The 11,609-nt window shown below is 49.9% G+C and overlaps 2 protein-coding genes across 3 annotated transcripts in view; both read right to left on the bottom strand.

Annotated features, from left to right (window-relative positions):
* The window catches only part of Arf1 (ADP ribosylation factor 1), a 16,805-nt gene extending 7,514 nt beyond the window's left edge, over window positions 1-9,291 (bottom strand). The window contains exon 1 of one of the 2 annotated variants that reach the window (XM_004647506.2): window positions 9,195-9,291. The gene's annotated coding sequence lies outside the window, so the exon portion shown is untranslated. Of the gene's footprint in view, window positions 1-4,292; window positions 4,387-9,194 lie in introns of those variants that run through there. The other variant, XM_023707772.1, reaches the window with a different exon arrangement.
* On the bottom strand, window positions 9,250-10,976 carry LOC111814408 (translation initiation factor IF-2-like). Its single transcript, XM_023707768.1, has 2 exons — window positions 10,204-10,976; window positions 9,250-10,124 (listed from the first exon to the last, which is right to left on the bottom strand). The coding sequence occupies exons 1-2, from the start codon at window positions 10,275-10,277 to the stop codon at window positions 9,266-9,268; spliced, it is 933 nt and encodes a 310-aa protein (XP_023563536.1). The 5' UTR covers window positions 10,278-10,976; the 3' UTR covers window positions 9,250-9,265.
* Between the last annotated feature and the right edge of the window lie 633 nt (window positions 10,977-11,609).

Below are 11,609 nucleotides of genomic sequence, written 5' to 3'. Positions count from 1 at the left end.
GTGTGTGTGGCCAGCTCAGCCCACCAGGGGGCAGGGCTGGCTGGCATGTGGTGCTGGGGGATTGAACCGCGGTCCCTGTGCATTGCCAAGCTTGTTTCAAGTAGGTGCTTTAGACCACTGAGCCATCTCTCCAGCCCCTGTAAAACATTTTAATGTTGCTTTCAAAGAGCTATCATGTTCCAATAATGAAATACACGTGCAGATTATCAGTTATGTGAAAGCCTGATATATCTGCAACACAGGAGGATCCTAATTCAAAAAAGGCTCCTCTACTTTCATGTGCAACACAGCCACGTTTTTCTCTGTACACACTGCTTTTTGCACACCAAGACAAGTCCAAGTACTCTGTTCCTAAAGCCTTGGGTTACTGCATGCCCTCAGCCACAGTCCAGGTTTCCAGCCCTGATGTTTCTTTCCTTTTTCAGACAAATTCTTGCTAGGACTTCAGGCTGACCTTAAGTTTGGGATGATCTTTCTGCCTCAGTTTCTCAAAGTACTGGTATTATAGATATGTACCACCCCAACCACTCTGGCATTTCTTTTAATCCAGTGCTGCATTGTACTTTTTCACTATTTCATTAAACTTCTGTAAGAGGAATAAGAAAGTGCTGATTGTAGGGAAAAGACAAGACCCACAGTATCCTCACTTAATTAGCATGCTCACAGGGAAGGGCAAACATGCATCTGGTCAGCTCAAAGGAATTTTTAACCATGTAAACCATGACAGATGAAGATTCCTGGCCACCAGAGGCTCAGGCCTGGCCTCACACCAAGCACAGCCTATACCACCTGCTGGTCTTCTGAGTTAAGAGAGGGCTTTACTCACCAGGTCTGATGTCCAGGTGGGGTGAAATTCAAGTCTTCACATGCTTAAAACTTTTAAAAGAATCCTGATTTGTCACTGTGCACCATACCTTCCAGAGTAAAAACCTGCAGTGCTATGAGCCCACTCCCCCACCAAACCCTGAGGTCAGGAGACCATCAGTGTGGGGATCAGTATGGTGCTCACAGGGAAGACTTTTGCTGCCCTCAACCAGATTCCAGGGCTGGGGAGATGGCTCAGTAGAATAAGCGCTTGCCTGACAAGAGCAAGGGCCTGAGTTCAATCCCCAGTTCTGGGGAAAAACAACAACAACAACAACAAAAAAAAAAAAAAAAAAAGAGATTCCAACTCTTGGTGAGACACTGGGTCCCACCTGACTGTTCTCTTTGGAACCTGGCCTTTCACTTGTTCTTGTGCACACCGGTGGAATATGCACCTGTGAACTAGTATAGCACTAGCTACAGAAACGTATGTGTTCTCAAAGCACAGAACTGAGGGAGGACAATGCAATACTGGGTTAATGACAATTCCCTTACCTAACACTGAGATCCATAGAACCTTTGTGGCTAGCAGTGTGTGTCCCAAAAACTCACCAAGAGGCCCTTAGTGTGCAGTAAGGAGCAGAGGATAACTTCACAGTATGGTCAGGGCATCTCAGTGGAGCTCCACTGTGTACTTCCCACAAAGAGCAGCAACCAGGCACAGGGTGTTCAGGGTCCCACTACTAGATCGGACTCCTAGTGATCCATCTGCTTACAGCCTCCCAAGAGCTGGGATTGTAAGAGCGCGCGACCACGCCCAGTCTCAACTGCTGTCTTAGCGCGCCCTGGGGTTGGGGCCAGCACGGCAAACCCGGGATCAGAACCCCTGCTCTGCTTGCAGGTGTTTTAATCCACTGAGCTACTGGACGGTGGCCAGTCTAAATTTCTGTTGGAAGGGCATACCTTTGTCATCTTTAACTGTGTTCCTCACACAACATGATGGGTGCTCTCCCCCAGAAGTGCTAAAGGAGGGGCCCTGGGGCTGGTGAGATGGCTCAGTGGTCTAAAGCACCTACTTGGAACAAGCTTGGCAAAGCACAGGGACCGCGGTTCGATCCCCCAGCACCACATGCCAGCCAGCCCCGCCCCCTGGTGGGCTGAGCTGGCCACACACACACACAAATAAATATTAAAAAAATAAATAAATAAAAAATAAATAAAGGAGGGGCCCTATACCACCCCAGTGGCTCCTTTCCATAACCAGAGAAGAAAAAACAAGAACTGGAATAGCAAACGGCTAATGGTGCATCAAATAAGCTTCCAAAGAGCCCAGGGGCTCTTCCTCAAACCACTTAAGAGTAGGCAAGGCTTGACCAGTGATTAAGCCAACCTCTAATACTTGATTTTTACTTTGAGGGAACTTTTCATTTTGAGAAAGGAAGAAAAGGAACAGGAAGAGGAAGAGGAGGAAGAAAGAAGAGGAAGAGGAGGGGGAGAAGGACTGCCAAAACAGCCTTCTTCTAAAGACTTGCTCTTCCCGAAGAAAGAGTAACTTGGGGGAGAAAGAAAGCTGTCACTAGGCCTTCTGAGCTGAGAAGCAGTCTTGCTCCACCCCATCCTGGTCTGCCAGACACACAAAAGGACAGGACAGTCCCCACAAACCCTGGAGGCAACTATCCTTGAGGAACCCTGTTGTCCAGAAAGCCTCCCTAAAACACACACCTGCTGATGTTGCCCCTCATCCCCAGGGACCCTGCAAGCACTGACATACCTGTCTCTGCTCTCCAGGTGAACCCACTTATTTCAGATGATCCTAAGTTTCCAACTGCAGCTTTTCCATCCAACTCCTCCTCTTCCCTCCCTCCCCCATGTGGAGTGTTTAAGAGCTTTCTCCTGGTTCCTCAGACTTGAGCCCTGGAGACCACCCCCTTTCCTATTCCACAGGGTACCCCCAGCAAATGAATCTGGTGAGAAATGTTGCCTACAATGTCAGGGTCCTTATATCAGCCACAATGGCACAACCAAGTGTCTACAGACATTTTAAGAAGGTTGGTTCTTCATCTCAGATATTTTTTTTATTTTTTTATTTTTACAGACATTTTAAAACAAAGTCTCTGCCTACCTAAAAGGAAGTCAAGAGACAACCTACTTGGCATGCATAAAGGACTGCAAAGAGCCCCAAGAGGCTAACCCAACAATGATGCACTAGTGAAAGAAAGTGAGGCCAGGGAGATGGCTCAGTGGAATAAGCACTGGCAAGTGCAGAAAAAAAGAAAGGGAAGTGACATCTACTGAAACACCTGCTTTACTGCTAGGCAACGACACACTGGAGCATAAAGGGAGGGGTCCTAACCAGGTCTTCCGGGCAGTGTGTGCTGCGTCACCAACCCCAAGGGCATATCATGTCTGTGACATGACCTTTCCCCCCTGGAAACACAGAACATCTCTTGGCAAGGTTCTGAAGACAAACACTTACAAGGTAACTGCACCCCTGGAAAACATACAAAAGTAAACAGACAGACAGACATATTGATAAATAAATGGCCCTGTCTTTGTATGTGGGAAAAACAGATGAAGCTTAGGCTACTATAAACAACGTTTCTACTCACAGGAAAGCCACACAAGTACGCACTTGCCTCTGTGCTGAGTGCCAGTGTTGCCTCGCCGCCTGGGATAGCCACAAGTGCTCCCATGAACTTCAAGATACCCTTTCTAGGGAACACAGATGCTCTAGGGATCAGAACCACTCAACAGCAGGCATTTCATCCTCCCACACTGCTCCTGGCAGGTTTTCAAACCCAATGAGGACGCCCACCCATCTACCCACCCACCTCATGGCCCTTGTGCCAACCATCCTGGATCATGAAGAAGCTCCCACTTGTTCCCACAGACCTGCAGAGCTCTCACTTTTTCACCCCTCACCCCATCAAATGTGCTCAGTCATGTAACATCCCCACCTCCCCAGATAATTACCCCATCCTTGGAAGGCTCCAGTGTCTGCCTGTCTACCCCACTACCAAGGATCCTTACTAGCACAGGCAGCTCTGCACTTCTCATCACTGAGTGGGGCTCCCACATTCTCCCATGAGACCCCTCACAGGTGACTAACCACCACAGGGAAAGGCAATGGCACACTTACCAGGGCCTTTGGTATCAAAAAGACCAACCGCACACTTGAAAACATTTTTCCTACAAAACTAGTCAGGAGAAACTCACAGAGTAAAACAAGTATCAGGTTGTTTTAAACTATATTTTAGTCTGAACAATTCCTTGACTTTTAGGATGTGGATACCCAGGCCTGGGGAGACACTGCAGCCTGCTGAGTCTCTGTTGTGTTCAATTAGAAAGGCCACAGGAGCGTTCTGAGTGTGTTGAAAAGTTGCCCTCAACTACTACTAACTGCTAAAATACATTTCAGTTAATCTCCCCAGTAATTTTCATGACACAGTATCACTTTAGCAGAGAGCAATGCTAAAAGTTGTAAATACCTTAAGCAAAATTTCACCACTGGGGCCAGGGAGATGGCTCGGTAGAATAAGCACTTGCCTGGCAAGCACAAGGGTCTGAGTTCAATCCCCGGTTCTGCCAACAAAAAAAAAAAAAAATTTCACCACCAAAAATGAGTACTTAAAATACAGACTAATAGATTCAACCAATGAGGAACCGCATTCTCAACTACAGAAGGTTAAGAAGTTGCACAGGAAGACACAAGCACATCTAACTCTACCTTTATTCCCACTAGTCAAAAGCAAGTCTAGATAAAATCTAGATAGCCACTTTTTGGCTATGTGAACCTATATCATACCAATACTTTTTTTAAAAATGTGTTTAGTTCCAGGTCTACGGGTTCTCACTATACACATTGGACTCCTAGTGATCCTCCTGTTTTCAGCCTCCCAAGCACTGGGATTACAGGCCCATGTCACCATGTGCAGTCTCAATTGCCATCTCAGGGAGCCCTGGGGGCAGGGCCAGCATGACAATGTGTGTGTGTGGGGGGAATAGAACCCCTGAGTCTGCCTAAGCAGGAGCTTTAGTCTGCTAAGCTATCTGGCTGACCCTAGCCTTCTGTGTTTTATTTTTTTTTAATTTTATTTATTTGTGTGTGTGTGTGTGTGTGTGTGTGGCCAGCTCAGCCCACCAGGGGCGGGGCTGGCTGGCATGTGGTGCTGGGGGATTGAACCTCAGTCGCTGTGCTTTGCTAAACTTGTTCTAAGTAGATGCTTTAGACCACTGAGCCATCTCACCAGCTCTGTTTTAAAATTTTATGCAAAAATAAAAGAAAATTTTATAACAACATCATCTAGTAAGTTAATACATTGTGTATCATCTTCAAAGTTGTCATTTGCAGGGGCCGAGGAGATAGCTCAGTAGAATACGCACTTGCCTGGCAAGCTCAAGGGCCTCAGTTCAATCCCCAGTTGCGACAAAAAAAAAAAAAAAAGGTTGTCATTTGTATTGCACAATGAAAAACAAAGAGTCTCTTACAAAGAAGAAACATAATCAGAAGCCCTTTGGGGCTGGGTGTGGTGGCCCATGCCTATGATCCCAGCACTTGGGAGGCTTGAGGCAGAAGGATCACACCAACTTTGAGGTCATCCTCGGCTATAAGGTGAGTCAAGACCAAGACCTACATGAACTTGAACTACATGTCAAGACCCTGTCTAAAAAAAAAAAGAATGATTCTTAGCTTACTAATATCCCTTTAGAGAAGGAAGCTTTATTTTTTTTTTTTTTTTTGCGGAACTGGGGATTGAACTCAGACCTTTACGCTTGACAGGGAAGCGCTTATTCTATTGAGCCATCTCCCCAGCCCCTAGAAGGAAGCTTATTTTAACAGATCTGATTAGTTTTTAAAATGTAGTGTATACTTTTTTTTTGGCAGAACCGGGGATTGAACTCAGGTCTTTGTGCTTGCCTGGGAAGCACTTATTCCACTGAGCCATCTCCCTGGCCCCTAGTGTATACTCCTTGTTTTTTGGTTTTTTTGGGTTTTTTTTTTTTTGCAGAACCACAGATTAAACTCAGCCTTGCACTTGTTAGGGAAGTGCTTATTCCACTGAGCCATCTCCCCGCCCCCCCCAGTGTATACTCTTAATTTTCTAAAATGTGCATGGATTATAATCAAGTCTCAGGCCCATTCATGCTTGTAGACTACTAGTGACCCTTGATCCTCATAGGTATGAGGAAACACTTGCTTCTGAAATTGAATCATCCCCAACTGCTATGACTACAAATATCTGGCTACATTTTATTGTCTCTTTCTTCCTGTCACTCAAGCTTTTGCAGTTATCAGGGCCTAGGAGTGGGACTCTTCCCTTTAGCTGTCAAAAGTGCCAACCACTGTTACTACTGTGAATAAAAACCAGGAAATGAGTACATTGTTGGAGGTAAGGTGCTGAACAGACAATCACTTGTCCTTTCAACCCTTAATAATGGATAGGGTAAAAGTACTCTGTCAGTGCTTAAGAGAGATCCTCCTAAGAACAAGGAGTGTGAAAGCATCTTTGTCAAATTGTCATCTTTTTTTTCTAGCTAATAGGACGATCATACCCACCTGAGAATGCTGAATTACCTTCCAGAATGGTGACAAGCTGCAATCATCCAAGAGTTGCAACCACACTTCAAAGGGCTCATACTAACCACAAGAGGACAAGAACCTGAGTGGGAGTTATGACTGGGAAATCATACACACAATCACACACACACACATACTTGTAACTCCCGTTTATTCTTTATTTCCAAGCAGGAAGGTGAAAATCTCTTCCAATGAGGGGTGGATATAGCACAAAAAAGGAATTCTTACCCAATTCAGATCCCTGTGGCTACCTATGACAGGTGAATAGTTTATTTCCCTCCACTCTTAACTTTTGGAGGTGAAAGGTCAACTGAGGAAAATGTCTTATGTAAGCCAAGAGACCAACCCTGAATGACATGGCAAACCCTTGCTGACTGAAGCCTGTCAAGTGGAAATGCCACAGCTCCTGGAGGAAAGCTTGGTGAGCCAGGCTTATGATTCAGAGCAGATTTAAATCCACATATCAGTGCAATGTTTAACTTGAAGAATCAGAAAAATATGGAGCTCTCTCAAATCACAGTAACATGCTATTCATAAACCAGCACAACAGGTTTCTTCTCTTAGTTAGATCTTGATGGCCATCTGTCCCAGGATCGCCTCGGTAGCTGCCATTCCACATTACCTGTTAGTAAAGTGAAAAAGCAATGTCCCTTCCTGTAGTTGCAAGCCTGTCTGATCCTAAGTAGAGGTGGCTTGACAGGTGAAAATGTCCGAAAACCCTCTCCACTTGGTATTTGTAGGGATCTGTTGGTCTTATTGTGAATGGTTCTACCCGGGGAGGTATAGCGGCAGGAATGAAAAAGATACACAGGACAAAAGCTGGGCTAGGTGGTCGCTAGTCTGCCAGATGGGCAAGACTAACTCTATGCACAACAAAATGATCCTTTATACTTTTTTTTGCTAAGTTTGTGACACACAACACAAGGTTGTCTAGGGACTAACAGCTGACCTGAACCCAACAGAATGTTTTTCTCAGGACTGAGGTAGCTTGTTTGCTTTAGGCAATGAGGCCCAATCCTACCTACACATATTTGATCAGTCTCCTACTTTCCTGTGGCTCCCAACAGGTACTGTGTGAGCAACACAGGGAACATTTTCCAGTACATGTTTGTTTGTTTTCACTATGTGACTTAAAATCAGAACTGAGGAGCATAAAACCAGTTTTTGCTATCTACTTTCTGTTATCCACAGCAACTGTTTCCCCTACACCTTTTTGGGGGCTTGATCCCAGCTCCTTGGGGAGTGGTAAGCAGCACTTTGCCACTGAGTTACACCACAACCCTTCAAGTAGTAACTCTGTATCTGCCTCCTAAGCAAGGGGGAGTACAGCGCAACTCAAACTCACTTCCACAAAATACCCAAATGCAGTGGTAGATGGTTCTCTGCCCAATAGTGTATGAAGGAGATAGCATGCCTCTAACAAAACACAGCAGCTAGATATGCCACCAGCACTTTATCACTCTTCTCCTCCTGACTTTTGGACCGCACAAGTACTAACTACTGTGTATTTCAAGTCCTTACAGTCCAGCTACTCTACTCCTGCAGTGCTGCTGAAAACTCAGACTGAGTGAGGACACAGTCAGGAGTCCTACCTGTAGGAACTGGTCAACGCGCAGAGAAGGGCTACAGAGGCCACACACGATGCAGGATGGCATCTCACTAGCTTTCATTACTCTACAGAACACGCCAAAGCAGCCTGCAGGAATAACTGCTGACCTCGCTCTGAACTACAACTGAGCACTCTAATCTCGGCAGTGCACCTACCATGCAGCTCTTCATGGTGACCCCTGGAACCACCCAAGCAAGACAGGGTGACCCTTTATTCTTTCCCTGCCTGTGATCTACACAGAATTCTACCCTGTTTCCACAAGGCGCACACCCGCTAGTGGGATGAAATGGGAGACTTGTCCCCTGCTAGGAAAGAGGCACCCTAGTACATTACAGCGGTCCTGCTAAAATCTGACAGGCCGTGGACTGTGCACTACTGTGCACTGGTTCCAGTCTCTGCCGTGAAGGCTGCAAGAAGATTGATCCAAATCGACCGCGAGTTAAAAGAGCTCTTCTTATCTACCAGAACCACAGCAAGGCACTAACCCGGGTATGAACGTGGCTCAGCTTTTTCTCTGGCGGCCATGGGCCTTGAGGGTCGACCCCAGATCGGCCCCCAGTCTCACGCAGAAGAGGACGGCGCTGTTCCCAAGAGGCCGCCAAGCGCAAACCTCGCGTAGTGCCTCCAAAACACAGGGGCACTCGGACCCCCGAGGTTGGGAGGCTCTCGCCCCACCCCAGTGCCTCACTGTAGGCCGGGGCCCCTGCCCTACGCTCCCTCTCTTCCTCCCTCACCCGGCTCCGGTCCTCGGGGCAAACAGGAACTGGACTCTAGGCCGAAATGCGAGCCAGCCCTGCCGCCCGTATGACCTTGACGGCTCTCGTGCCCGCCTACACCTCAGTTTCCCAGCCCTTGAGGCCGCTGGTCGCGCTTCATCCGGGAGGCCCGCGAGCCCCGCGGCCGCTTCACCAGCCCGGTGCGGGCGTCCGAAAGGACACAGAGCAGGAAACCCCGCTTCCTGGAGGGCACCCGGCATTCCGGGGACTTCCGGGCTGCGGGCTGCGGCTGCCTCGGGAGTGCCCGGGCGGGGAACCCAGGAGGCTGTGGGAGCGACGCGGGGGCTGAGCGCGCCCTCAACCCTGCCTGGCCCGCCCAGCCCACTCTGGCCGGGCCCCGCCGCCAGCGCCGCCATTATGGAGGGCTCCAGGAAACCCACGGCCGCCCAGTGCCCGGCCCTGGCCGCGAATCTCCCCTCGCCCTTACCTCAGCGGTAGCCGCTCCGAGCCAGGCGTTGGTTTCGCTCCCACAAGATGGCGGCGCTGACGGCGGCCACGTCAGCGCCTGGGGCCGCGGGGCACGCCGGGAAGGGGCGGGCGCACTGGCGGACCGCCTACAGCCCGCATGCGCGCTGAAGTCGTTGGGGCGAGCAGGGGCGGCAGCCCTGGGTGGTGCCCCGGGCGCTGCGCTCCTGGCTGCGGAGCCGGAGCGGAGACCTGTGCGCTCTTCGTGCTCAGGAGTAGCCGGCCTGGAGTGCCATTCTCCTTGTCCAGGTAGTCGCCACGAGTCCTGGAGGACCACATGGGATCAAAGGAGTGCGACATCTTCTCCAGGGTCCCTGGCCTCCTGCCTGCACGCGGTAGCCGAGGCGGGTAGTGGTCAGGCTGGGCGTCCGAACCGCCCTGCCTGCACTGGCGCAGCGCCCAGCAGACTGGCTGCGGTAGGCTTAACACAGGGGGCCAGGGACAGGCGGGGTGGGGACTGGGCCGCCGGGCGGTCGGGGCGCCTCTGAGCAGGTAGTCCGGCAGGATTCGCAGGCTGCTGCAGCCTGCAGGCCCAGCCCGCGTCCCTGTCGCCGGCGCCACCAGCCTGTGCCCTGTGTGTCGCTGAGGGCCGAAGCCCGACTGCCACACCGCCAGCGCCAGGCCCCACCCCTCGCCAGCCCGTCCCTCGCAGGGCCCGGAGGGGCCAGGACTCAGCGCATCGCCTTGGGTGCCCCTGGCCTGTCCCAACGCGCCGTCTGGGTCCGGCCTGCTCCCCTCCGCTGCCTGGAGTCTGTGCCGGCCCGCTGAGCACACAGTAAGCAGTCGTGAAAGCCCAAAAGCCCTGGGCGCAGGCGGTGCTGGCTCCGCACACCCGAGCCGGCTGTACACTCTGCAGGGGCCCTGGGGTCGGTCAGTGGTGACGGCCATTTGAGAGGGGCATCCAGGGATGGCCCCCGGTGACCAAATGGGGATTTCCTTGGAACTGGAGCACAGGACCCCTTTCTTTACAGGAAAATGAAAAAATTTGTGAGCCAGTATGGGCAGTGATGGCTATGCCATATGCTGTGGTAAACACTGTATACATGTAAATGAGTGCAACTTCTGTAGATATTTGATATTTAATTTGTGCTAAGCGCCAACTAGGTCTTGTTGCAAAGTGCCAACAAACAGTTGTGTTCTAGATTCAGTGAAGCCTTGGGTAAAGTTGTATTTGTCTAAGTGAAGTCTGAATGTTAGATAAATTGCAATATATATTTATGTATGTATACACACATATATATGAGAGAAAACAGGCCAAAAAAATGTATACATCTCTTTTTGCAGCAGTACTGCCTTAGTAGTTTGCTGTACTAATAAATGTTTGTAACCTAATGGCTACAACTTTGAGCACCTCTTGTAACCCTAGCAACTCAGGAGGCAGAGACAGGAGGATCATTGAAAGTTCCAGACTGGCATGGGCCAAAAAGTGAGCTCAAGGCCAGCCTGAGCTGCAGAGTGAGACCCTGTCTTAAAAAGACAAAAAAAAAAAAAAAAAACCAGGGGCAAGGATATAGCTCAATGGCATACCTAGTACACGTAACACCCTAGGTTGAATCCTGAGCACTACAAAATAAATAATAAAATGGAAATAGAGCTGCATACAACTTCTGTGTGGATGGGCTGCTGTATTCTAACACCTTGTTCTGTGATGTGTGTCTGGTCTGCCCCCTGCCTCCATCCTGGGATCATCTGGGGGTGGGTCCTGGCACAAGGCAGTTACATGGGGAAATTGAGGCCTCTGTCATTCCCCACCAATCCACTTTTATGGCCTGGCCTGGCCTTTACCTCTCCGAAGAACTGGTAGGACCCTTCTGGCCAGAGGGGGGCCGGGGGAGCAGGGAGAGGATGGAGTCTGAGGGTCAGGCGCTGCTGGCAGAACCTCACTCCAACCCCAGCACTCCCTGCTGCCCAGCACCAAGTGCAGCCTCTGTGCATCTGAGATAGGTGACCTCACAACCCCCTTGGGTGCTATCCACAGTGTCACACAGCTCAGCCCCACATCTGCCTATCTCCCACAACTCTGGTTCCTTTGCCATCCCACTCCTTGTCTCCCAGGACTTGGCTGCCTTGGTCTGCTGCTGGCCTAGCAGTGCTCTAGAGTCCTCTGCTATGGGGAGCTTGCCTCCCAAACCAGCACTTCAGCCTACTAGTGTTTCCTCCAACCACATTGGGTAGTCAGGGACCCTTCGACTCTGCCTCCTCACTCCCATAAGAGGGTCAGAGCAGGCTCACCTGCCTGGGGCTCACAGTTGGCCAGGCCCAGTTGATACCAGTGTTTTGTCCCTGTGTTCTATGCTCACACATAGCCCCAGGCCCACATGCATAGGAAGCACTTGCTATGCTGGCAGCTTCCTCAAGGCTGAATGGGAAGAGGATT

Source organism: Octodon degus, unplaced genomic scaffold, assembly GCF_000260255.1.
Source record: "Octodon degus isolate 3935 unplaced genomic scaffold, OctDeg1.0 scaffold00310, whole genome shotgun sequence".
Classification (NCBI taxonomy): Eukaryota; Metazoa; Chordata; class Mammalia; order Rodentia; family Octodontidae; genus Octodon; species Octodon degus.
The sequence above is the reverse complement of the archived record's forward strand: the minus strand, read 5'-3'. Positions and strand labels throughout refer to the sequence as shown.

Bases quoted from the DNA above. Each gene is read 5' to 3' on its own strand.
- LOC111814408 (XM_023707768.1), bottom strand. From the start codon at position 10,277: ATGTATACAGTGTTTACCACAGCATATGGCATAGCCATCACTGCCCAT. The intron at 10,125-10,203 runs CTGTAAAGAAAG...TGGATGCCCCTC, and splicing joins TCACAAATTTTTTCATTTTC to TCAAATGGCCGTCACCACTG.